The following is a 21,728-nucleotide window of genomic DNA, read 5'->3' as shown; positions in this document are numbered from 1 at the left end:
AGCAGCAAGAGAAAAACAATCTGTCACATACAAGGGAAACCCAATAACACTATATGTAGATTTCTCACCAGAAACCATGGAAGCTAGAAGACAGTGGGATGATATATTTAAATTACTAAAAGAGAAAAGCTGCCAACCAAGACTTCTATATCCAGCAAAATTGTCCTTCAAAAATGAGGGAGAAATTAAAACATTCTCAGACAAAAAGTCACTGAGAGAATTTGTGACCAAGAGACCAGCTCTGCAAGAAATACTAAAGGGAGCACTAGAGTCAGATACGAAAAGACAGAAGAGTGAGGTATGGAGAAGAGTGTAGAGAGAAGGAAAATCAGATATGATGTACATAATACAAAAGACAAAATGGTAGAGGAAAATATTATCCAAACAGGAATAACACTAAATGTTAATGGACTGAATTCCCCAATCAAAAGACATAGACTGGCAGAATGGATTAAAAAACAGGATCCTTCTATATGCTGTCTACAGGAAACACATCTTAGACCCAAAGATAAACATAGGTTGAAAGTGAAAGGTTGGGAAAAGATATTTCATGCAAATAACAACCAGAAAAGAGCAGGAGTGGCTATACTAATATCCAACAAATTAGACTTCAAATGTAAAACAGTTAAAAGAGACAAAGAAGGACACTATCTACTAATAAAAGGAACAATTCAACAAGAAGACATAACAATCATAAATATTTATGCACCGAACCGGAATGCCCCAAAAATACGTGAGGAATACACTGCAAACACTGAAAAGGGAAATAGACACATATACCATAATAGTTGGAGACTTCGATTCACCACTCTCATCAATGGACAGAACATCTAGACAGAGGACCATAAAGAAATAGAGAATTTGAATATTACAATAAATGAGCTAGACTTAACAGACATTTATAGGACATTACATCCCACAACAGCAGGATACACCTTTTTCTCAAATGCTCATGGATCATTCTCAAAGATAGACCATATGCTGGGTCACAAAGCAAGTCTTAACAAATTTAAAAAGATCGAAATCATACACAACACTTTCTCGGATCATAAAGGAATGAAGTTGGAAATCAATAATAGGCAGAGTGCCAGAAAATTCACAAATACGTGGAGGTTCAACAACACACTCTTAAACAACGAGTGGGTCAAAGAAGAAATTGCAAGAGAAATTAGTAAATACCTCGAGGCGAATGAAAAGGAAAACACAACATATCAAAACTTATGGGACGCAGCAAAGGCAGTGCTAAGAGGGAAATTTATTGCCCTAAATGCCTATATCAGAAAAGAAGAAAAGGCAAAAATGCAGGAATTAACTGTCCACATGGAAGAACTGGAGAAAGAACAGCAAACTAATCCCAAAGCAAGCAAAAGGAAAGAAATAACAAAGATTAGAGCAGAAATAAATGAAATTGAAAGCATGAAAACAATAGAGAAAATCAATAAGACCAGAAGTTGGTTCTATGAGAAAATCAATAAGATTGATGGGCCCTTAGCAAGATTGACAAAAAGAAGAAGAGAGAGGATGCAAATAAATAAGATCAGAAATGGAAGAGGAGACATAACTACTGACCTCACAGAAATAAAGGAGGTAATAACAGGATACTATGAACAACTTTACGCTAATAAATACAACAATTTAGATGAAATGGATGGGTTCCTGGAAAGACATGAACAACCAACTTTGACTCAAGAAGAAATAGATGACCTCAACAAACCAATCACAAGTAAAGAAATTGAATCAGTCATTCAAAAGCTTCCCAAAAAGAAAAGTCCAGGACCAGACAGCTTCACATGTGAATTCTATCAAACATTCCAGAAAGAATTAGTACCAACTCTCCTCAAACTCTTCAAAAAAATCGAAGTGGAGGGAAAACTGCCTAATTCATTCTATGAAGCCAACATCACCCTCATACCAAAACCAGGCAAAGATATTACAAAAAAAGAAAACTACAGACCAATCTCTCTAATGAATATACATGCAAAAATCCTCAATAAAATTCTAGCAAATCGTATCCAACAACACATTAAAAGAATTATTCATCATGACCAAGTAGGATTCATCCCAGGTATGCAAGGATGGTTCAACATAAGAAAATCAATTAATGTAATACACCATATCAACAAATCAAAGCAGAAAAATCACATGATCATCTCAATTGATGCAGAGAAGGCATTTGACAAGATTCAACATCCTTTCCTGTTGAAAACACTTCAAAAGATAGGAATACAACGGAACTTCCTTAAAATGATAGAGGGAATATATGAAAAACCCACAGCTAATATCATCCTCAATGGGGAAAAATTGAAAACTTTTCCCCTAAGATCAGGAACAAGACAAGGATGTCCATTATCACCACTATTATTCAACATCGTGTTGGAGGTTCTAGCCAGAGCAATTAGACAAGAAAAAGAAATACAAGGCATCAAAATTGGAAAGGAAGAAGTAAAACTATCACTGTTTGCAGACGATATGATACTATACGTCGAAAACCCGGAAAAATCCACAACAAAACTACTAGAGCTAATAAATGAGTACAGCAAAGTAGCAGGTTACAAGATCAACATTCAAAAATCTGTAGCATTTCTATACACTAGTAATGAACCAAGCTGAGGGGGAAGTCAAGAAACGAATCCCATTTACAATTGCAACTAAAAGAATAAAATACCTAGGAATAAATTTAACTAAAGAGACAAAAAACCTATATAAAGAAAACTACAAAAAACTGTTAAAAGAAATCACAGAAGACCTAAATCGATGGAAGGGCATACCGTGTTCATGGATTGGAAGACTAAATATAGTTAAGATGTCAATCCTACCTAAATTGATTTATAGATTCAATGCAATACCAATAAAAATCCCTACAACTTATTTTTCAGAAATAGAAAAACCAATAAGCAAATTTATCTGGAAGGGCAGGGTGCCCCGAATTGCTAAAAACATCTTGAGGAAAAAAAACGAAGCTGGAGGTCTCGCGCTGCCTGACTTTAAGGCATGTTATGAAGCCACAGTGGTCAAAACAGCATGGTATTGGCATAAAGATAGATATATCAACCAATGGAATCGAATAGAGTGCTCAGATATAGACCCTCTCATCTATGGACATTTGATCTTTGATAAGGCAGTCAGGCCAACTCACCTGGGACACAAACAGTCTCTTCAATAAATGGTGCCTGGAGAACTGGATATCCATATGCAAAAGAATGAAAGAAGACCCGTATCTCACACCCTACAAAAGTTAACTCCAAATGGATCAAAGATCTAAACATTAGGTCTAAGACCATAAAACAGTTAGAGGAAAATGTAGGGAGATATCTTATGAAACTTAACAATTGGAGGCGGTTTTATGGACCTTAAACCTAAAGCAAGAGCACTGAAGAAGGAAATAAATAAATGGGAGCTCCTCAAAATTAAACACTTTTGTGCATCAAAGAACTTCATCAAGAAAGTAGAAAGACAGTCTACACAATGGGAGGCAATATTTGGAAATGACATATCAGATAAAGGTCTAGTATCCAGAATTTATAAAGAGATTGTTCAACTCAACAATAACAAAAAGACAGCCAACCCAATTACAAAATGGGAAAAAGACTTGAACAGACACCTATCAGAAGAGGAAATACAAATGGCCAAAAGGCACATGAAGAGATGCTCAATGTCCCTGGCCATTAGAGAAATGCAAATCAAAACCACAATGAGATATCATCTCACACCCACCAGAATGGCCATTATCAACAAAACAGAAAATGACAAGTGCTGGAGAGGATGCGGAGAAAGAGGCACACTTATCCACTGTTGGTGGGAATGTCAAATGGTGCAACCACTGTGGAAGGCAGTTTGGCGGTTCCTCAAAAAGCTGAATATAGAATTGCCATACGACCCAGCAATACCATTGCTGGGTATCTACTCAAAGGACTTAAGGGCAAAGACACAAACGGACATTTGCACACCAATGTTTATAGCAGCGTTATTTACAATTGCAAAGAGATGGAAACAGCCAAAATCTCCATCAACAGAAGAGTGGCTAAACAAACTGTGGTATATACATACGATGGAATATTATGCAGCTTTAAGACAAGATAAACTTATGAAGCATGTAATAACATGGATGGACCTAGAGAATATTATGCTGAGTGAATCCAGCCGAAAACTAAAGGACAAGTACTGTATGGTCCCACTGATGTGAACGGACATTCGAGAATAAACTTGAAATATGTCATTGGTAACAGAGTTCAGCAGGAGTTAGAAACAGGGTAAGACAATGGGTAATTGAAGCTGAAGGGATACAGACTGTGCAACAGGACTAGATACAAAAACTCAAAAATGGACAGCACAATAATACCTAATTGTAAAGTAATCATGTTAAAACACTGAATGAAGCTGCATCTGAGCTATAGGGGTTTTTTTGTTTTTGTTTGCTTGTTGGTTTGTTTGTTGTTGTTGTTTTTTACTATTATTACTACTTTTATTTCTTTTCTTTATATTAACATTTTATATCTTTTTCTGTTGTGTTGCTAGTTCCTCTAAACCGATGCAAATGTACTAAGAAACAATGATCATGCATCTATGTTATGATGTTAAGAATTACTGAGTGCATATGTAGAATGGTATGATTTCTAAATGTTGTGTTAATTTCTTTTTTTTTTCTCTCCGTTAATAAAAAAATAAAAAATAAAAATAAATAAAAAAAAAAAACCACAATGAGATATCATCTCACACCCACCAGAATGGCCATTATCAACAAAACAGAAAACGACAAGTGCTGGAGAGGATGCGGAGAAAGAGGCACACTTATCCACCGTTGGTGGGAATGTCAAATGGTGCAACCACTATGGAAGGCAGTTTGGCGGTTCCTCAAAAAGCTGACTATAGAATTGCCATACGACCCAGCAATACCATTGCTGGGTATCTACTCAAAGGACTTAAGGGCAAAGACACAAACGGACATTTGCACACCAATGTTTATAGCAGCATTATTTACAATTGCAAAGAGATGGAAACAGCCAAAATGTCCATCAACAGACGAGTGGCTAAACAAACTGTGGTATATACATATGATGGAATATTATGCAGCTTTAAGACAGGATAAACTTATGAAGCATGTAATAACATGGATGGACCTAGAGAACATTATGCTGAGTGAGTCTAGCCAAAAACTAAAGGACAAATGCTGTATGGTCCCACTGATGTGAACCAACATTCGAGAATAAACTTGGAATATGTCATTGGTAACAGAGTCCAGCAGGAGTTAGAAACAGGATTTGCCCTGTGAGTCGCTGTCACTTCTGTTAGAACTCTTTTGTGTTTTCTCTGCTGCTGGTCACTGAGGATCTTCTCTCAGTTGGCTACGAGGCGTGTCTGCTGCAATGAGTGATGTTTGACTTAATTGGCTGGTACTTAAATGAGAGAACGCAATATATCACAGCTAGCAGCTCAGCCCAGGCCTTTGGAGACGCAGAAAGAAGTCACCCCGGGGAAAGTTGTTGGAACCCAGGGGCCTGGAGAGAAGACCAGCAGAGACCATCTTGTGCCTTCCACGTAAGAAAGAACCTCAGTGGAAAGTTAGCTGCCTTTCCTCTGAAGAACCAACAAAATAAATCCCCTTTTATTAAAAGCCAAAAAAAAAAAAAAAAGAATTGTACTGTTTTGACCACTGTGGCTTTATAATAAGCTTTAAAATCAGAAGTGTTAGTCCTCTTACTTTGTTCTTCTTTATAAGGATATTTTTGGCTATTCAATGTCTCTTTTCTTTCCAAATGAATTTGATAACTAGCTTTTCCAAGTCTTCAGAGTAGGTTGTTAGAATTTTGATTGGTATTGCTTTGAATCAGTAGATCAGCTTGGGTAGAATTGACATCTTAACTACGTTTAACCTTCCTATCAATAAACAAGGAATGTCTTTCCACCTATTTAGATCTTTGATTTCCTTTAGTAATATTTTGTAGTTTTCTTTGTCCAGGTCTTTTACATCCCATCTTTCTTTCTTTTTATCCTTTAAGTTACCCTTACTGGTATGCTTCAATTATGTGCCCTCTTCCAGACCTCCCTCTCCTGCCTTTTTTTCAGTATTGAAGTATCGATTTAATCTGGATACTTTATTTTCAAATAGTAATAATAATATTAGAATATCTCAAATTTACTGTGCTTTTACTATGTGCCAGACCCTACATTTTACATGTACTTTCACATAATTAACTTATTTTAATTCTTATAATCAACCCCATGAGGGAGAAACTATTAACATTTTCATTTTTTAGATGAAGAAACTAAGATATGCAAAGGTTAAGTAACTTGCCCAAACTTATACAGTTAGTAAGTGGTACGATTAGAATTAGAACCCAGGAAGTCTTTCTTATAAAACTTGTTTTTAATTTTTTAAATTTTTTAAATTTACATACAGTAAAAATTACTCTTTTGGTTGTACAGTTCAATAGGATTTGACAAATATCCACACAATCAAGCAATCAAGATAGAACATTTGCATCACCTCAGAAGGTTCCCTCATGCCCCTTTGTGGTCAGATTTCTTCTCCATTCCTAGCCTTCAGCAACCACTGACCTACATTCTGTACAGATAGTTTTTTCTTTTGCAGAAAGTCATATAAATGGAATTATACAGTATATATTTGTGTATGGCTTCTTTAAGTTAGTGTAAGGCTTTTGAAATTCATCTGTATTGGTGTATATTTCAGTAGTTCATTCCTTTTTATTGCTAAGAATCATTCCTTTGTACAGATATATCAGCATTTATTCATCCATTCACTAGTTGATAACATTTATTTTGTCTGTGATAATGCTGCTCTAAATAATGTAAGCTTCTATGTACAGGTATTTGTGTGGATATATGTTTTTATTTCTCTTGAGTAAAAGTTTTATTTCTCTTGAGTAGAAGGTGGGTTTCCTGGGTCTTATGGTCAGTATATATTTTTTATAAGAGACTGACAACTGTTTTCCAAAGAGGCTATACCATTTTGCATTCTGACCTGCAATATATGAGATTTGCAATGTTTATATCATTTGCATTTAATGTAACTGCTGATATGCTTGAATTTAAATCTACCATATTTCTGTTCGTTTTCTATTTGTCCCATTGTTCTTTGTTCTTTTCCCCTCTTCTTTTCCTGCCTTCTTTTGAACTAATGAAGTGTTTTTTATAATTACATTTTATTTTCACCATTGGCTTATTAATTATACATCTTTATATTTTGTGGTTGCTCTTGCATTTACAATATGTATCTTTAACTTATTTTCCTCCAAATAGTGTACTGCTTCATGTATAGTATAAGAACTTCACAGTAGTATATATTTCCATTTCCTCCCTTCTCTCTTTTGTGCTATTACTCGCATACACTTTACTTCTACATGTGTTATAAACACCACAAAACTCTGTTACTAGTTTTGTTTTAGGCAGTCATTCATCTTTTAATGCTATTAAAAATAAGAAAAATCTGTGTTCCAGTAGCCATGTTTCTTGAGTATGAGTATATAATGATATAGCTTTCACAGTGTGACTGTGTGATTGCGAAAACCTTGTGTCTGATCCTCTTTTTATCTACCTTATTGACAGATGAATAAAACATGGATTAAAAATAAATAAATAATAGGGGGAACAAATGTTAAAATAAATTTAGTAGATTGAAATGCTAGTGATCAATGAAAATTCAATGATATATGAATTTTTTCTGTTTTCTTTTTATTTCTTTTTTCTCAATTGATGGAAATGTTCTAAGAAATGATCATGATGATGAATATATAACTATGATGATATTGTGAGTTGATTATATATCAAGAATGGTATGATCATATGGTAAGAATGTTTGTGTTTGTGTGTGGTTATGTTTATAAATAAATGAAAAATAAATTTTAAAAAATAAGAAAAATAGTCTTTTATATTTTATATTTACCTTCATATTTTCCTTTTCCTTTTACTCTTCATTTGTGTAGATCCACATTTCCATCTGGTATCATACTCCTCTGACCTGAAGAATTTCCTTTAGCGTTTTCTCTAATGCAGCTCTGCTGTCAATTGCTCCCCTCAGCTTTTTTTGTTCTTAAAAAAACTTATTTTACCTTCTCTTGTTTTTGTATGCTGTATGGCGGGGTCACATTTCATTCTTTTTCTGTGTGAGTATCCCATTATTGCAGCACCATTTGTTGAATTTTGTTTCTTTGTTTGTTTGTTTGTTTTGGGAAGTGCATGGGCCAGAAATCAAACCTGGGTCTCCAGCTCACCTTCATTTTTGAAAACTATTTTTGCTGGGTGTAGAACTCTGCTCCTAGAATTATTTTTTAATCACTTAAGTAATGCATTAAAGCAATCTCCTTGTAAAGTCAAATGTAATGATCAAAATAAAATCCTCTTTGTCTACCTACTTTAACCACTGTTATGGCTATAATGGTATGTGCCAATCTGTGCTTCCAGTACTTTTATTTGATTTGATTTTTTTTTAACTTTTTTATTGTATGACATAACATGTACAAAGCAAAGCAAAGAAAGAAAAAAAAGCGATAGTTTTCAAAGCACTCTTCAACAAGTAGTTATAGGACAGATCCCAGAGTTTGCAATGGTCTACCATATGATCCTCTCAGATTTTTACTTCTAGCTGCTCCAGAATATAGGAGGCTAGAAGGCATAAATTTTTTTTATCATCACAATCGACTTTTTTTTCTTTTTTTGTGGAAAATAACATATATTCCAAGAAGCAATAAATTTCAAAGCACAGCACCACAATTAGTTATAGAACATATTTCAGAGTTTGACATGGATTACAATTCCACAATTTTAGATTTTTACTTCTAGCTGTGCTAAGATACTGGAGACTAAAAGAGATGTCAGTTTAATGATTTAGCAATCATCTTCATTTGTTAAATCCTATCTTCTCTGTGTAACTCCACCATCATCTTTGATCTTTCTGTCCCTCTCTTTAGGGGTGTCTGGGCTATGGCCATTCTAACTTTTTCGTGTTGGAAAGGTCTGTCACTAACATGGGGTAGGGAGATGGAACTATCTGATGTCCTGGAGAGGCTGGGCCCTCTAGATTTCAGGACTTATCTGGTCCAGAGACCTATCTGGAGGTTGCAGGTTTCTGAAAAGTGACTCTAGTGCATGGAACCCTTGTGGAATCTATATATTGCCCTAGGTGTTTTTAGGATTGACTGGAAAGGTCCTGGTTGAAGTCTGGCAGGTTATGATAAGGTAGCAATGTCTAACTGAAGCTTGTGTAAGAACAACCTCCAGAGTAGCCTCTCCACTCTATTTAAACTCTCTCTGCCACTGATTCTTTATTAGTTATGCTTCTTTTCCCCTTTTTGGTCAGAATGAAATTGTTGTTTTTGTTTTGTTTTGTTTTTGCAGTGTCCCTGTAACATCCTCAGCTTTCAACACTTCCTAGATGCCTGTACTATAGAGGGACTCTTTCTCTGTACTCCTTCCCTTCCCTCTATGGTTGACTCCTATTGCTTGTTACTTGGTGCTAGGCTTCTGGCATAGTCAGTGGGTTCTTGGTTCTTCCGGCCCATACTCAGTCGTAGGCAAGGCCTGTTACCTGGACTTTAGGGCCTGGGCCTTTGCAGCATTCCTGTACATCTCCCCTTTCCCCAGCAGCCAAACTCTCTTACATCTTAGGAGGATCTTGAGTAGGAGAGAGTCCTGCCCCTTCTTCAGGTGTAGCAGACTTCTGCTTTGTATTGAAGCAGGGTCATGGGCCCAGAGGTCTCAGAACAGCCAGGGGCAGATGGTTTTTGTTTCTTTTCTTCCCACAGAAGCAGTGGATCTTTACCTGGTTCCTTTGGCAGGAGAGAATTTCTTACTCCCTTTTCCTGAGACTGATAGCTTTTGCTTTTACCTCTCTCTGGTGGCCCTAGGAGCAAGAGCTTTTCTGATGATCCCCCAGCAGCTTAAGACTTTTCCTTCCTTTGAGAGGAAGGTCCTCGGAAGCAGAGGTGTTTCATGCCTGTCCCCTGACAGCAGCTGATTACCTCCTGCACACTTGTGCCACACTTGAGCCAATCCTCTATGGGCCCTTGCTTTATCCCATTCTTTCTTGTGAGCCCCAGGTAGAGAATAGCTTGTAAGTGAGTGCAAACTTTCCTTGCATCTAGGACTCCTCTTTATCCTAAATTGAGAGTCTAGCCCACACTCAGCCTTTAGGAATTTGTTAAAAATTTAGCTGTTTTCTTTGTAATCACTTCTCTGGTAGCCACCTCTGCCTTCCAAGCTCTGTCAAAGATGAAACAGTTTGTGTTGTCTGACTCTCATTGAGAGGCTTCTCACCTTTTAGAATCCGATTCCTTGGTTGTTTTAAGACCTAAACTTTCTGAAGGGTTCAAGAAAAGTTTTGAGTGTCTTCTTGTTTTTAGGGCAGGAGCAGCATCCTCTATCCTTGTTCTAAAGGGAAGCACAACCCCCCCAAAGCTTGCTTTACATGTCCTAACCCCACACTTCCTCTCAAGGACTTTCATTTCTGTGCTGTTACATACATGTCCCTGTGTAAGTTACCATGAAGTGGCTGTATACCCTTCCTAGAACCTGCTGATCAAAACACAACAATCCAGAGGAATCAAATGTGGTCAGTACAGAGTGATCAGAATCTAGTTGATTTCTGTAGAAAGTCATTTCTTATACTAGTTTCCCATCTGAAAAATGGGCCTAGACTGCTCATGTGAGTATTGCTCCTCTGTTGTATCAAGATTCCTGGGCACTTAGGGAGGCCCATTTCTTTTTACAGCCTTCCTTTACTGAGCGCCTCCCCTCCAGAGATGTCCCAGAATTTTCATGTGATACGGGAGCAGGTGGTGTGGTCCCTCTATCCTCAAAACTGAGAGAAGTGAGATGCTGGGAAATAAGGTCCAGCCCCTGGGATCCCATGGCCCAGCTGGTCCAGAATGCAGACTCTCTGCCTCCAGCCCCTACCCCCACCCCCCATTCTAGGCCACACCGCTGTGCTGTGTGCTGATTCTGAGGTCTCCTGGGCAAACAAAAACCTCCACAGCCATTTGTTCAGGGTTTAAGCAATTCATTTTGTGATTCAATCCTGAAACATGAGACAGTCTGGTTTTGTAAATAAAAAATAATATCCCAACCTGGATCACATCAATTAGGAAATGACTTATTTGTAACAGTGTTGCAAAGCCTGCCCCCTGGCTGAGACCCAGACTGAGGGTTCCCATGTCCTTTTGTCTTTGCAGCTCTCGTTGGCGCCTGTGGTGGGAACTACTCTGCCATGACGTCAGTGGTCTATTCCCCTGATTTCCCTGATACCTACGCCACAGGGAGGGTCTGCTACTGGACCATCCGGGTTCCGGGAGCCTCCCACATCCACTTCAACTTCACCTTGTTTGACATCAGGGATTCCGCAGACATGGTGGAGCTGTTGGATGGCTACACCCACGGTGTCCTCCTCCGTTTCAATGGAAGGAACCACCCACCTTTGTCCTTTAACATCTCTCTGGATTTTGTCATTTTGTATTTCTTCTCTGATCGCATCAATCAGGCCCAGGGATTTGCTGTCTTATACCAAGGTGAGACATCCTCGCCTCCTAGAGGGCCCTTCAGGGTCTGAGTGACTCAGGCTTCTCTTCCATACCACTGTGACTTATTAACCTTGGGCCATCCTTGTGTAGATGGTGAGTCCAGAGCTACTGCTTCAACTTGTTGATTATCCCAGTGTTGTGAACTGGAAGAAAAATTTCCCCACTTCCCATTCATAATTTGTCTACATTTCATGGTGGAGAAAAGAGATGAAACCTGTCAAGTTTGCTATTTTAGCAGTACTGGTGATAGCATTCCAAAAGAGGTTAAAATAATAACCAAAAAGGCTGGGTTGGTAAAGTTGGGAGGATCTTAATTTGATCTATTCTCCTGCTTCTGAAAATTCTAACCAGTCCCAAGGACTGATTTATCATCTTTCTCTGCCTCACTAATACAATCATGTGTGCTGGGCATATCTCTTTGCCAGCACATGAGAAACATAGAAGGTATCTAAAACCAGTCTGTGCTCTGGATAGCAAAGGCCTGAGAAGAGTTGAGTTAGTATGTGCTACAGTAAGTCGGAGTAGGGAGGCCTCCCCTGTAAGTGGGACAGTCTTGAAGAACAAGTAGAATTTTGGTGAGTAGGTAGGAAGGAAGAGGGCCTTCTGGGCCAAGGGTGCCATAGCTGCAAAGGCATAAGGGCAGGAAAATGATAAGGCAAGCACACAGATGTCTGCGAAGAGACCAATCAGATAATTAGAATTGCTGGCCCTTCAGTGCCAAGAGCCAGAACCTAACCAGTTTTATTTTGGGGAGCAGTGGGACAAGGAGAGATATTCTGCATCTGTGCCTCTGCATCCAGGATTGATCAGAAAAAAAAGGTGCTCCCTTTGTAACCAGTGCCCCCTTCCTTTGTATTCTTCATTGTCTCCATCAGCTTTTTTTCCATTTAATTCCCTTTGATATTCCAGCTATCAAGGAAGAACAGCCACAGGAGAGGCCTGCTGTCAACCAAACGCTGACTGAGGTGATCACTGAGCAGGCCAACCTCAGCATCAGTGCTGCCCGATCCTCCAAAGTACTCTACGTCATCACCACCAGCCCCAGCCAGCCACCTCAGACCATCCCAGGTAGCCATTCCCGGGCCTCATCAGTATGAGGTGGAAGCCACAAGGCTTGAAGGTAGCGCTGTTGACAGTTACAGAAACAGGCACTCTAAAGTGTTTCTCATTCCGAGTCAGGTTGGGGATGCTGGCCCTGCTGCCTCTAGTTTGTTCTGGCCTTTGAGGTAAATTTTCTCATTAGCTTGTCTTATTAGTCCTTAGGGAAAAAGTGCTCATCTCTAAGAGTCCAGCCTGTGCTTTTTGTACAATGTAATTGATCAGCTAATCCAGTGTGTTTTCCTACTTTGAGATTATCTTTCTAGATTCCCAAACTGAAGCTCCCTAAATTCAGTGGCATTGCAAGAGCTTTATTCTTTCATTCATTCATTCAAAAGATATTTAAGTGTTTCTGCAATACTAGGTACTGTTCTAGGCACTGGATTATACAGTGAACCAAACAAAACCCCTTGCCCTCCTTTGGCTTATAGTATAAGTGGGAGGAGAAGGACAATAGCCAAAATAAACAAGTGAGATAATGATAAGAGCTATGAAGAAAAGTTATGTATGAAAGGAGTAGCAAGTGAATGAGCGTTTTTTAAAGTAATTCAAGCTGGGTGCTTGTGGGGAACATACTTCCAGTTCCTCTTTTCTGCCCAGGAAGTTGAAGTTGCAGGCTGCTGTATTTGGTGGTCACCCCACCCACAGAGGGCTCCAAGCTGCTGGCGAATGCTTGGGGCTGCCAAAAGACCTCTTTTTGAAAATGGAAGACCATGGGACTGATAAACCCCGTCTTTTGCACTTGCAGGGTGGACAGTGTATGGCCTGGCAACTCTCCTCATCCTCACAGTCACAGCCATTGTAGCAAAGCTACTTCTGCATGTTACATTCAAGTGAGTACAAGGAGCCACCAGGTTCTAGGAAGTGGAAGGTTTAGGATTCCTTTTCTACTGTTTCATTTGTCTGGGGACAATTGTAATATCAGGACATGATTCCAAAGCCCTTAGGTCCTAGGTAGGCACAAAGCATTAGACATTCCTCATTCTCTGTAGAGTGAAATGTACAACTGGACAAATCTCATTAAGGTCTCAGGGATTGAGTTTGCTTCTGTGTCCAGAGGATATAATTTCAAGGAGGATTGAAACAGTATGGGCATAAAAAACAACAATTTCCATTTTTGGGCTTGTGCTGATCCCTTAAAGAGATCTTTATATAAGAGCAGATTCCTAAGACAATACATATTTCCGGATGCCTTCCAGAAATTAAGAAACATTCTTAGAGAATTCTAACATTTTATTAACTCTTGCTTAAAAATAATCTTACAACAATTATTTAAGAAGCTTATGGGAGCTTCATCCTTCAATTCATATTAATTTGGAACAAAATATTTCCTTCCCTTATTTTGCTGCTCAGATTTATTATCCCCACCCTCCAGGAAAGGGGCAATCATTCATGCCTTCTACATGCATGTACTTGTTTCTTTCATGCATCTACAATAATTGGTAGTTCTTTCCTGTATTTTCTAGAGCCCTACTCTGTCTTTCTTGTGGTTCCTGGTCCAGGCTCTCCTCATTACAAGACCTTCCAGCAAATTCATGTCCAGTAAAAGCTGTCTTTCTCCTGATTTTCTCACTTGCCCTTCACTACACTCTTTTATACATGAAATGCGGGCTCCTTGTTGCACTGAAGACTCTCTTTGGCCACATTCTTTTCTCTGTTTCCAACTTTCTATTTCCTACCGCCTAGGAGCACCCTATATTGGCATCTCTACCCTAAATGTAACATTTTTTCAGTGGAAGCCATGGCCTTATTTATAAGCTCACTGCTGTGCCCTTTATCATATTTTTAAAAGTCACAACTTCCCGTGTTCTGGGGAAGCCTTTCAGGTACAGTCCTTTCCATGTGTCCCCTGCAGTGCCACGAGTCACTTTCCATAGGGCCCAGCATCTCACAGCACAGCTGGGGCTCTCAGCACAGAGCAAACCCTGAACTGCATGTCTCACTTCCATCTGATGTTGGAGTCCCCAGAACATCTCTGCCAGATAACTTTGGGGCTGACCCAGAGGATGGGGGAGGTATTAGAAGTAAGGCAGGTCTCTGTTCTAGTTTGCTAGCTGCCGGACTGCAATATACCAGAAATGGAATGGCTTTTAAAAAGGGGAATTTAGTAAGTTCCTAATTTACAGTTCTAAGGCCAAGAAAATGTCCCAATTAAAACAAGTCTATAGAAATGTCCAATCAAAGGCATCCAGGGAAAGATACCTTGGTTCAAGAAGGTCAATGAAGTTCAGGGTTTCTCTCTCAAGTGAGAAGCCACATGGTGAACACAATCACGGTTTCTCTCCGCTGGAAGGGCACATGTCAAGCACAGAGTCATCTGCTAGCTTTCTCTCCTGGCTTTCTGTTTCGTGAAGCTCCCTAGGAGGCGTTTTCCTTCTTCATGTCCAAAGGTCACTAGCTTGTGGGCTCTTTGCTTCTCATGGCTATGTCATTCTCTGCTCTCCCTGAATCTCTCATTCTCCAAAATGTTTCCTCTTTTATAGGACTCCAGTAAACCAATCAAGACCCACGCAAATGGTTGGAGACACATTTCCCCTAATCCACCTTAACAATCACTCTTGATTGGGTTCCATCTCCAGGGAGATGATCTAATTACAGATTCAAACATACAGTATTGAATAGGGATTATTCTGCCTTTACAAAATGGGATTTTTATTAAAACATGGCTTTTCTAGGGAACATACATCCTTTCAAACCAGCACAGTCCCTGCTTCAGACAGAGCAATTTTGTCTTTATCCTGTTTCAGCTAGGTGGGCTGCTGGGTTAATGTAATTCAAAGAAAGAGCTCTGCTATGCAAGAGCAAAAGAAAACAAAACACATTTGAAAATTTATAATCTTGCAGGCCAGTCCTTTCCAGATTTGAATTAATTCTGCCTGATCAAAAGTTCTTTGTCATTCTGAGCCAGAATCTGCTGTACTGCTTTCCTACCCTGTGGGCATCAGGGACCTCAGGGACACATTTAGTCCACAGAGTAGTCCTCCAGAGTTTTACAGCCAGCTGTTAGGTCTTTCCCAAGACCTCTCCTCACCACACACATCCCCTTCCATAGGAACCAGGTGAGATGGCAGGTTGTTTTGAATGGTTTATTCTCTTCTGCTTGAAGATTAAGTTATTTTTTGTTTGCCAGATCCCATCGTGTTCCTGTTTCAGGGGACCTGAGGGCTTGCTGTCAACCAGGGACTTCAGGAGAAATCTGGAGCATTTTCTATAAGCCCTCCACTTCTATTTCCATCTTTAAGAAGAAGCTCAAGGGCCAGAGTCAACAAGATGACCGCAATCCCCTTGTGAGTGACTAGAAACCCCAGCGCTCAGGACACAATGTCCCTCTGTGAGCTCCAGGCTGCTGTGGGATGACCTTGGCCTCCTCAGGGGTGCCCCCTGCAGACTAGGAAGAGGTGCCATGTTGCTGGGGCAGCACAGCCTGGATCCATCCTGCGTCATCAGCTGCACTTAAAGACTCGAGGCCTCAGTGTTGGCCCTCCCTGCATCTCTCCCTCTGATCTAGGAATGGGGGCATCAGAGCAGTGGGGCTGAGGTGATGGAGATGTTGGTGTCTGGCTTGGGCTCCTGAGGTTCTCCTGAGGGTTAGCCTGGCCCCACACAAGTGTGGACTGTAGGGCATTAGCACTCCAGAAGCATCATGAGGGTCTCATGCTCTGTGCCAACTCTGGGGCTTTGCTGTCTAGGTGCTGGGCCAGGATGGCCCTCCTCCGCCCTGGGAGAGCCTGAGGGTGCGGTCTGGTGACCCCATTCACGCCACCCTGACTGCTTCACTTAGGCTTTCTCTACACATCTTTCCATAGACCAGCAGAACAAATGTTAGGAGTGTTCACATTAAGAATCCATTCGTTTATTCACCCATCAGACTTTACTGGAAGCTTTTATAGGCACCCAATAACTACTTGTTGGATTGAATTTATTTGGCCTCAATCTGGAGAAGCTCATGGTCCTGCCAACCTGAGCCACACCTCCAATCTCTCTATAATTCTCTAAGCTGACTCTCAGTTCAGAACAGGGAGTTTAAACACTGTGGTTTAGCACTTGGGCAGCATTATGTGAGACATGGGGTCCTATACTCCCTCCCTTTAGATGTCTCCCATTTTAAAAGATGAAAAAGACCAAGGGTTGTGCTCTCTGCGGCCTTTTCTACCCTTTCCCTTGGGGACAGAGTGGGGTTAGGAATAGCTGGTGAGAGATAAAAGTCCTCTTGCCCCTGGCCCCACACCAACCATGTCCCTCAGACATGTGGGTGAACTGCAGTGATTGCCATGAGGGGTGAGAGGAAGGATTTGGGAACCAGAGATCCTCCCAGGACAGGGCTCTGAGATTGAGAGATCCAGCTGCAGCGGCTGTTGGTGTATAAGTGCCATCTCTAATTTTGAAGTCTCCACTATTTTCAAACAGGCTTTGTCCATAGCAGCTGAGAGGAAAGCAATCTGTGCCTCTGGAGGTCAGGCCATTTTTCAGAGTGTGATTCTCCCAGAGACACTTGGGCCTTGGAGCTTGTATTGCTCCAGCCCCAGGGGTTCCCACTTTGGAACTCTTTGCCTAGCTCTCTAGGCCCCTAAGCCACTGCCTGCTACAGCCCTTCCTAGGGTTCTGCCACACTGGCCCCCATCTATGCCTGGCTGCTCCAGGGAGCTAGAGGAGGGCAGTATGGGGCCAGTTAGGAAGGTGACACTTGGCAACCTGAATTCAGGAGAGATCCTGGGAGAGAACAGGCTGAGAGGCATATCGAGTAGGGGAGCCGAGCATTATGTCCACAGGAGGGGAGGGCACCACCCAGGCACTCTGAGAGGCCAGCTGAGGGCACAAAACTGCTTGGTGCTGCCTTCATGCTTTCATCTAGAAAGGGTGATTAGCCTGGAGCAGCTGTCCACAGGCCCCTGGGATTGAAGACAGAGGCCTTTTACATACAAGGACCCAGGAAATGTACTGGCATTTGCGGTCTCCACGCTATTCCTGGCCTTTGTGGAATCTTCTCACAAGTGTCAGGTGTGTGCAGTCAGAAGGCCGTATGTTGGGAATAGATCCATGAGCAGCACAAAGGGTATGTGGAATGTGGCCCTGGGAACGTTTCTAGGCAGAGGGCAATTCGGCTTCCTGGGGCTTAAGGTGACCCCCCCCACCTCACATCTCTAGACACCAGGCTGGTGTCTAAAGGTTGCAACTGGAGCAGCCCTTTCAGAGACCCCAGGAAATGCTTGTGATGCCCCAGTGCCTTTCTTGTTTGTCCCTGGCACAGCCCAGTGCCTCCAGGATTGACTTACTATCACAGGGCAGCTGCAAGAAACCCAACCTAGCTTGGCACAGTGTGAGGGGAAAGGGCCTGTAAATTGTCTCAGGCTGAGTCTTCAATGCTTCAGCCATGGGCTCAGTTAGAATCGGTTGGCCACACCCCATACAGGGTCCCTAGCAGCTAAACATCCTTGAAATAAATTGTCCCAGGAGCACCAGAGGAGGAACCACTGGGTCTTTTAAGAAATCACATGAGAGGAGAGAAAGTGGGGGTTGGAAGTGATTGGAAAGGAGGTGACCCTGAAAAAAAAGATTACAGGACATATAGATGATCATGAAAGAGAAAGGGGAGAAGTTTCCTGAGGGGCTTTGGGGACTACTCCAGGGGACTTGCTCTGAAAGCCTCCCAAAGCCTAGCATACAGTTTTCAGACCTGCCATGGGGTCCAGTAAGGGACCCGCTGTGCCAACCCATCTTGTCACTTCTGCCCATGTTTATGCCATGTCTCACAGTGCTCCTGGGGATGCACCTCTAGGAAGGGAGGTAGGGCTATGTTCTTCTTCGCCTGTCCAGTCTCACCCAGAGCAATGGCCAGTTGGAATGACCTGGTACTGCCCTGCCCTCTCTCGCCTCCCCCACCTTGCTTGGCAGGAGGGAGGTAACCATGTTGCTGTACCTTCTGAAGTGTGGGCTCTAGCTCAAGATTTCAATTGGCCAGAAACCTACAAGGATCAAAGCACTAGCGAGCACAGCTGCCCTGGCTCAGGCCAATCTGTGGGGCACATCTGGGCACAGCTCCACCCACATGCTCCACTCTCAGTTCCAGGCAGTCCCAGGAGACCTGGGGCACCATGCACTTAATTTTCTTGAGCACTTAGGATGGACCACCTCTGCCACCCTGGCTAGGCCATCTTCTCCTCCAGGTCCCAGGGAACTGGTGCCCTCTTGGGTTTTAGACCTCCTGTTTGATGTCTGCTTTTGTCATTACCTTGGGAATTTTTAACCTTTCCATTGTGTTTCCTCTGGTGTCTTTGTTTACCTTCCTCACTGTTCTACCTCCTGGCCAAGTCTCTCAGCTTAGCTGCCCTGGTGTGAGGTGTTGTTTAAGCCTTCCAGCCACAGCTGCCTCCCCTCAGGCTGGACGGCTCAGGGTGAAGGGGCTTCCCCTCAGCCTCAGAGCTCTAGTGGGCCCATCTCATGGCTTCTGTCTTGCCAAGCTGAACACACTCAATAGATCAGAAGTGGGGTATGGAAGAAAGTCGGAGTAAATCTACTGCTTCAGAAAGGAGGTGTCTAGAAGTCCATTCTGGAGTTCCTGTTCCCTTCCTGCAAAGGGAGCTGCCATCCCAGGCTTTGTGTGTGTCTTGACCTTCCCACATCCAAACTCACCTTCTTGTGGGGAGTTTGACTTCAGATTACAAGGCTTTATTTGTAAATATGCTCTTACTATGCAACTTTGAGAATAAAATAGAAACATCATGTATTTTAAAATATAAGATGAAGTGTGACGCACTGTATACAATTTAATATATATTTTTAGGATTTTGTTATTTAAGAAAATGGAATGTAATGGTACTTAACTTTTACAAAAGAGAGAAAAATTGTTATTTTTACTGTCTGGAGAAAATAAATATTCTCATTGTTGTAGAAACAGTTATTTCCCCTAGATCATTGTTTTTATGGGAAAGCCCCAGGGACTAGAGGAGGATGCCACATGGTCTGATAGTGTGTTCTCGCTCAGCAAGAATGCCAGGCCATAGTTTGCTTGGTTTTTCTGTTACTGTCTTCGAATTTCCTCAGGTCTTGTCATAGTTCGACCCACAGTTGATATTCAGCCAGTAAGACCTGAAAGAGCCAGAATTCCACATCAACACACTGCAGCAGGGAGGCAGGACAGGCAGGATCTGTCTGTGGTGAGAGCATAGGGTTTTGCACTAAGAAGGACCTGCATTCAAAGTGACCTGCAGTCAATCCACCTCTCATCCTCGCCTTCCTCACTTGTGCAATGTAAGTAAAACTTTAAAACTTTCTAACTCCAAGGGTTATAAAGATTAAATGAGAAAATGCATCTAAAAATGCTCATGTGATTATCACCCCACGTGGAGTTTATCTAACCTCTCAGAGTAATACCTACCACCCTTCTTCCCACCCTTTCCTTTTTCAGAATACTAACGGATGCTGTCTGTACAAGTTGCCCCCCCCCCCCGTTAGGCACCATTAGGCAATCTACACATCCGACAACCTGGGCCATGAGTGGTGTTGCCCCTGGTGTCTGATGAGGAAGCTGAGGCTCTGAGGGGCAGTTCGGGAAAGGGTTTATATGCCGTCAGTCTGCCAGCATTCAGAGTCTGCCACACTTTGAGGGCTTCCAACAGAGGAGTGACATCAGTTGTCTGGTTGAGAATGATTTCTTATTACATTATGTAAACTGGATTGAAGTGGGGTAAGCTCAAGGGCTAGGAGACCCATCAGGAGGCTTGTTAGGTGCAAAGAGATGCAAAGCAGAGTAGGCCTTCATCCTAGAGCTATGGATGGAGAGTGGACAGTATAAGCAAAAGACTGACCATGCCCATAGGTCAGAGCACGTGCTTGGGGCCAGACTACCTGGGTCCAAATCCCACTCTACCACTTGTGTCATGACCTTGGATGAGTGCTTGTTTTCTGGTCTGTCACATGGGGATAACTACAGTACCCACCTCATAGCATCCTGATGAGTTATTATTTATAGTTGTTTTCAGAGAATGTTAGCTGTTCTAGAATAGATATGGGAGGTTAGAACAAGGTTGTGCCTAGGATGGTGCTCAGGTGTTTAGACATTGGCAACTGGTGGAAGGAGGTGCCATTCTTTGAGATAAAGAACATAAAAGGACACTCAGGCAAGGGGCAAGCATGATAAGTTCCCCTTGGGATGTGTCCAGTGAGGTCTCTGTGGGACCTTGAGGTTAAGCTGTCCAGAAGGCAAGTGGATAAACAGCCTGAGACCCAAGCAGGGTATGGCCTGGGAAACCCGATACTTGAAGCAGGGAAATGGACAGCAGCCCTCAGCGGGGAGGGGTGTCTAGGGTGACCCAGAAAGCTGCTGAGGACAGTGTCTAGGGACAAACCGTGGCAGAAGAAAAGGAGCCCAGGCATGGGTGGGGAAAGCAGGAGAGGACAAAGCCCAGAATCCAAAGAACCAGCAAAGCTTCTGACCTGACTTTGGTCAGACTGAGGGTTCTTGTTCTCAGGAAGGAGATGAACTGACCAGGGGCGGTCTCCCTGGTCCTGCCAGTTACTGCTAAGATGTAGCATTCTCAAAGCAAAGGAGGTATAGGCCAGTCTAGCAAGGGTCTTGCCACCACCTTTGATACAACATGTCAAATGCAACATAAATGTGGTGCAGGGACCACTTTCATCAGAATCCCCAATGTACTTGTTCAGAATGCAGATTCCCGCCTCCCACCACCATTACCGCCTGCCAAATCAGAATCCCTGGGAAGCTTCCTGGATGACTGATGGTCACTGAAGCTTGACAACCACTTTCATTTGATTGAGAAATTTGATTACTAGCTTCCATCTTCTCTTCTGAAACAAACTTTTTCAGAACAGTTTCCTTCACGATTGTCAATGTATTTGTTGTTCCACCGCAAAGTCTGTTTCATTCCAGAGAAGAATCACAGGACAGAGAGGTGTGAGGGGAGAAGGGCGTGCAGCCCAGCAGCGCCTCCCTATATACTTCTCCAGAAGGGGCACTACCATGACATGAATTTTGTGATCTCCTCTTTACCGATGTCCTTTCCCCAACCCTTGCTGTCCTCCACCTACCTCCAAAGCCACCAGTCTTACAACACATTGCAGTTGCAATGTGATGAGCCTTTAAGG

At 42.0% G+C, this 21,728-nt stretch overlaps 1 protein-coding gene across 1 annotated transcript in view; it reads left to right on the top strand.

The window, feature by feature from the left end:
* Positions 1 to 19,797, top strand: part of KREMEN1 (kringle containing transmembrane protein 1) — a 99,374-nt gene extending 79,577 nt beyond the window's left edge. Inside the window, exons 6-10 of the mRNA XM_077160644.1 lie at positions 11,184 to 11,516; positions 12,438 to 12,596; positions 13,375 to 13,459; positions 15,757 to 15,913; positions 19,668 to 19,797. Of these exons, the coding sequence (XP_077016759.1) occupies positions 11,184 to 11,516; positions 12,438 to 12,596; positions 13,375 to 13,459; positions 15,757 to 15,913; positions 19,668 to 19,679 (746 nt within the window). The 3' untranslated portion in view covers positions 19,680 to 19,797. The remainder of the gene's footprint in view (positions 1 to 11,183; positions 11,517 to 12,437; positions 12,597 to 13,374; positions 13,460 to 15,756; positions 15,914 to 19,667) is intronic.
* Positions 19,798 to 21,728: the final 1,931 nt, after the last annotated feature.

Source organism: Tamandua tetradactyla, chromosome 5, assembly GCF_023851605.1.
Source record: "Tamandua tetradactyla isolate mTamTet1 chromosome 5, mTamTet1.pri, whole genome shotgun sequence".
NCBI lineage: Eukaryota > Metazoa > Chordata > Mammalia > Pilosa > Myrmecophagidae > Tamandua > Tamandua tetradactyla.
The sequence above is the reverse complement of the archived record's forward strand: the minus strand, read 5'-3'. Positions and strand labels throughout refer to the sequence as shown.